Source organism: Adiantum capillus-veneris, chromosome 2 (genome assembly GCF_014529385.1).
Source record: "Adiantum capillus-veneris isolate H3 chromosome 2, ASM1452938v2, whole genome shotgun sequence".
NCBI classification, from domain to species: domain Eukaryota; kingdom Viridiplantae; phylum Streptophyta; class Polypodiopsida; order Polypodiales; family Pteridaceae; genus Adiantum; species Adiantum capillus-veneris.
The window spans coordinates 49,608,579-49,614,166 of NC_140932.1; the positions used below are offsets into that span (position 1 = coordinate 49,608,579).

Here is a 5,588-nt window from a genome sequence, read left to right on the forward strand (position 1 = left end):
GAAGAGTGTAGCTAGTGAGGAATGTGAATGGTTTAGGGAGAAGGTAGTGCCTAAACCTTCTACATACACAAATCACACTCCCCATGATGAGCTCCACCTCGGTGTAGCCTCTTTCTTGCTGTAGCTTCACCCTTCTAGCACAATATATATGGTTCATGTAATAGAAGTTCTTACCACGTTGAAGAAGCATAGCTCCAATAGCATCCTCACCTACTGATGGATCCACATAAAAGTCCTTATCCCAATTAGGAGCTTGCATAGAAGAAAGATTGCTTCCAGCGGAGGCATGGCGTCCCTGCAAAATATATAAAATAACACGCTACGTATAATAAATCAATAGATCTCCCACAATCGTCTACGCGTAAACACCGTAGAAAATATGACATGAGAGAGGTAGAGAGCGGGAAAGTGCAAGCGAGACCGTGTAGGTGCACCTCCTAGAGCCGAATGCTACGCCAGCATGGCAAGAGAGAAGAGGGGAGAGGAAAGAAAAAGACACAAGCACTGGGTGCAATCTCCCCCCGTGCAAGAGTGACCATTTCCCTCTTGCACGTATTTCATCTATAGAGTTCTTGAATGGTCAAATTGAGTACAAACTGATCGGCCGGTCATAAATGGCCAAAGCTCATAAAAGAGCACTTGAACAATAAAATGCACACAAAATATATGTATCCATCCAGATAGGCCTAGCTTGGTCAAGCCTTTCCACCTGTCATCTGCATTAAATACCAAATTATCAATTCCATTACATACCTTTTTGTTAGAAAGCAATTGTCCTCAGTTGCAAAGATAAGAATCTGCAAACAATACTTGTCAAAAACAGTGATTAGTATTCTTGGTTAGGAACGTGGATAATAAAAGGAAGAAATCATTAAACAAAACAACATTGTTTATGCATGCCATCATCCACATACTACTTATTCTAGTGTCCCATACCATTAGAATAAGCAGTATATGTCATACCCTGATGAATCAAGATATCATTGGTCACACTCGTCATCAATGTCATAAATCACAAGTCCAATTTGATAAACACTATCGTGACAGGATGGCATCATATACCAAGTCCAAATCCAATTTCAAATAGAACTCCAAATTCAAATACCTACCAACATATACCCATTTCAAATCCCAATCCAAATATCCTTCATTTTGTATACTCGGGTAACAAAATCATACCAATTGTAGTGGTGGCCAGTCATTACAGCGTGATTTTGTGATCGGTGTTGCCTAGATTGGAAAATATATGCCTGACGTGATGCATAAATCGGCGAATCTGCATTTGATATAAATTCAAAAAGCGTGAATCTGTAGTTTGTTGTTTTGTTGCCTAAATCAGTGAATTTGCACTGGATGAGCATTGACACACTGCCTAAATTGGCGAATCTGTGTGCATGTGACCAATGGACCAAGCAAGACATAAAAAGAAAACATTTGCCACATATTTGACACCAAATTAGAGTATGTTCCACTAACAAGGCACTTACAAGCTATGGCTCAATATCCAAGAGTTGTTATGGAATTGATATCTTATTATTTATTGCAGTTGGGTGACAGGTGGAAAAGGCTTGATCGAGCTAAGCTATTGCAAAAGGACATCATATTTTATGTACATTTTATTATTCAAGTGCTCTTTATGATCTTTGGCCATTTATGACCGGCCGGCCAGTTTGTACTCACTTTGACCATTCAAGAATCTATAAATTAAATACGTGCAAGAGGGAAATGGTCACTCTTGCACGGGGGGAGATTGCACCCAATGTCAGTGTACTTCTTCTCTCCTCTCCCCTCTTCTCTCTCACCGTGTGGGCGTAGCACTCCGCTCTAGGAGGTGCACTTACACGCGTTCTGTCACTCTCTTCCGCTCCGTATCTCTATTTGTTCGTGTATATCGTCGATTAGTCTATTCTATGGTTTGTAGTATGCTATTTCGGGTATTTTGCAGGGAACTCCATGCTTCCGGTTGTAGCAGTGGTATCAGAGATGAGGCTACGCTCCCAGACTGACCAATGTGAGAAGCAAGAGCTAAGTGGTTTTTCTTTCTTATGTTTGCAGATTTTTCTAATTGCTTCACTTAATGTTGATTGCATGATACAATTAATGTTTTTTGGTCGAAATTTAAGAGAGTCCTTTCTTTATCACCATAATTCAGTGCTTGTTAATGTAAATATTGTGTTAATTAAACACAAAAAAACATGGATTAAACTAAAAATCATGTCGAGATGATTAGTTACGACAAAGAGGAGTAATACATAGCATTAAGTAGGTCGATATTAAAGAGAGTAGAATCTTACTCGAGAGGGCTTAGCGACAGTTTACATAATGGGATTACGAGGCAACATTTTAAGGTTTTACAAAGGTTAAACGGCTTAGACAAGAATACCAGATTAGAAGATTAAGAATTCCAAGTGAACTTTTGATGTTGTGTTTAGACTTGAGCCCGGGATGATGAAGAGGAGAGAGTTATAATCATAATCGTCAATAGGAAGCAACGCATGCCTGCTGTGGAAAAGCCCCATATGCGACTACCTTGGTCGCCATTGCTCGAGGAAGAATAGAGGCGTTCACTCGTTGCAATTATTGGAGGTTGGCCTTACTAGAGTACCGCACAAGCCAAGCCTGGTTTTAGTCGTCAACAACCAGTGACCTCCATAAGCTGCCATGCACGAACCTCATCCTTCCATTAGTGTGTGGAGCACTAAACCTATGGGTTTAGAGCTGTCAAAATTCACCTCCCATTATTTTAGTTAGCTCGCACGCTTTAATATTATTTCACTAATAGCGTTTTGCAAGAATTGCATGCGCTACAGCCTCAGCGTGACCACTAATACCTGCAGTGTTGCCACAAGCTTTTCTCTCTCTCTTTCTCTCTCCCTCGCAACTTTCCCCATGCACCCGCAGATATCACTCTCAGCCAACCGTTATTTTTCTCTGCCTGCTCTTAGTCAACTAGTGTTTCTCACACTCTCTCTCAGTTAATCGAAGTTCACACGCTCTTTCTCTCATTCTCAGGGCTCCTATTTGGCCAGCCGCCATGCAAACTCTCTCTCTGTCTCTCTCTCATAGGTAACCGCCACTGCCATCCCAAGGCTCATAACTGGTGCCCACAATATCTCTCTCGCGCCTCGTGGCACCCACACCATCCACTCTCTCCCTGCCAACCACCGGCGTCGCCATCAACTCGAGCTGCCAACCAACTTACTTCTTTCTCGCTCTCTCAGCAACATGCAGTCCACCAACTACAGTCTTCCAATCATTGTCGATACCCCCCCCCCCCCCCCCCCCTCCAGTTTCTTATGCGGCACAGTACACTCACCGTCCAGGCATGGCAGGATACTGAAGCTCCATAGGCAGTTTGTAGTAAACCCCGCCAACCGTTTCAGCTCGTCAAAGAGTAGTGGTCCTCGTGACCTAAAATTTTTCTGCCAACCATCTTCATGCAGAGGGTCGACATGCTGCCACCACGTGTGTGTACACCATCCCCTCCCCTCCTCTTTCTCTCTCTCTGGATTTTTTTTTGAGCCGCCATCCCTATCTCTCTCTCTCTCTCTCTCTCTCTCTCTCTCATACACACAGATGCACACATACCAACACGATAAAGCCCTATACTCATTAAGATCTTGCTACCCTGTAAAGGAGAGAGATCATTGTTGGCTTTGACCATGTGGTGCAGATCAGATTCCATAAGCTCAAAGACCACCTATATCTCTTTCAACTCCCTCGATGAAGGTGGTAATATAATGTGCTTAATCTCGACAATGCTGGGATGCCGCAAACACCTAAGAAGCCTGATTTCACATAAAAGGAAAGTCTTCAGCTGGGTAGAGATTCTCGATGGAAAACCCATTTCCAGCAACAGGGCTAACTTCAACCTTGTCTCCTTTCTTGAGGTCACATAAGAAGCCGGCAGTCTGGCCCTTTACATTCTTGATGAGAAACTCGAGCGATCCGGAGGCTGCAGTACTTGGGGGGGATGCAATCGACATGTACGCAGGTTTTCTACCACTGCCAGCAACTGGAAGTTGCACATACTGGCCGGGCCGAGTGTGGCCTTTGATGAGAGCAGGGCTAGCGCTGATGTCGAGCACAATAGAGTAGATTTGTTCAGCTGCTAGTTCGATGCTAGTGAGAGGAGCCTCGACGAAGGATATGTCAAGGGCAAATGCGACACCAACATGCGTTCTTTTGGGAGGGTAGCAGCGGTGGCGGACTTGGAATCTCTGCTGCAAAGAATGCCGATGGCGCGCAAGAGAAGAATTAGGGCTGATGAAGCGAGCCATGCGGGTGGCTACGCAAGCCATGGCTACCTTTGCCACCCATATCTTGAACTACAGAGGATAACTGCACGCTCTATCCACGAGAAGAGGTAATCTACGACATCTCTTGATGGACTCTCCTCGCCCTCGCGAATCTCTGTGAAGCCAGCTGAATGCCAAGAACAGGCTAATTAGCCTTATCAAAACTCACTCTCTCTCTCTCTCTCTCTCTCTCTCTCTCTCTCTCTCTCTCTCTCTCTCTCTCTCTCTCTCTCTCTCTCTCTCTCTCTCTCTCTCCCGTGTTGACTTGGTACAGAAGCGGACCTCGACGAAGCTTTTCCAGACTCTCAGCGACAACAGGCCGCTATCGGGCATCCTCGGGCAGTGATGACGACGACGACGACGATGATGATTTCAGCCTGAAGATTTTTTATTTTTTATTTTTTTACTTTACTTCATTTTATGTTGTATCCAGAAATTGTATTAAATCCATAAAGGTTGTCTGAGCTTGGTCCCATAGGACTTTGAAGACGTGTAATATAACATTTCATTTTGCTATCCTCTTCCCCCACCCACTATGACTCCTTCCGACGATAGACATTGAGGATGCTCTTCGAAGCCCACGGAAATACTTTCTCCAATTTCGGAGACCCACACACATTGTCGACAACAATATTGTTTTTCATCACAACTTTAGGCTATGGCTACTATGGCTAATGAAATATCTCTATAATGTGACCAATATCTCTGATATATGTTGTTTTTCAATAAGGGTTTTCACCACATTCTCTTTATTTGGCATAAAGGTTGCCTTGCTAAATCAAATTTTCCCTTAGAGCTCAAAATACAAAACCGGAATTAGAAGAAATAAATAATTAAAATTTCCCTTCGCACTTGAACCCAATGGCTTGTGTAGCCCATAACTCTTGAACAAATTTGGTTTGAAAACATAGCTGTATAATAATATATATATTTGTTCATTTTATTTTTCTTGTAATGAATGTGAAGGAGTACGAGCGAAAGTGCGACGCGAGAGAGAGTGCGAGAAGAATAGCACGATGATATGGTGAACTCGCTCTACTGTAATGTGTAGAGCATAGTGAGTTCTTATTAGGTTTTTACAAAAGAATATGTGTACATACCTGGCGGCCCGCCCACTTACCTGGGCGACCACATTGGGCTTTATACCCCAACAACCTCCCACTTAAAGTCCAATGTGGTACTTTAAGTGTGAGAGAAGCTACTATACAAGCTAATATACAACAGATGTAGAGAAGTGATGTACTACCCTACACCTAACTGCTTGCGAAAATGCGCAAAGCTCTCTGAGGA

General features: G+C 43.3%; 1 protein-coding gene across 1 annotated transcript; it reads right to left on the bottom strand.

Moving 5' to 3' along the window:
- Nucleotides 1–3,794: 3,794 nt before the first annotated feature.
- LOC147462751 (fruit protein pKIWI502-like) lies at nucleotides 3,795–4,301 on the bottom strand. Its single transcript, XM_086494564.1, has one exon. The coding sequence runs from the start codon at nucleotides 4,299–4,301 to the stop codon at nucleotides 3,795–3,797; it is 507 nt and encodes a 168-aa protein (XP_086350690.1).
- Nucleotides 4,302–5,588: the final 1,287 nt, after the last annotated feature.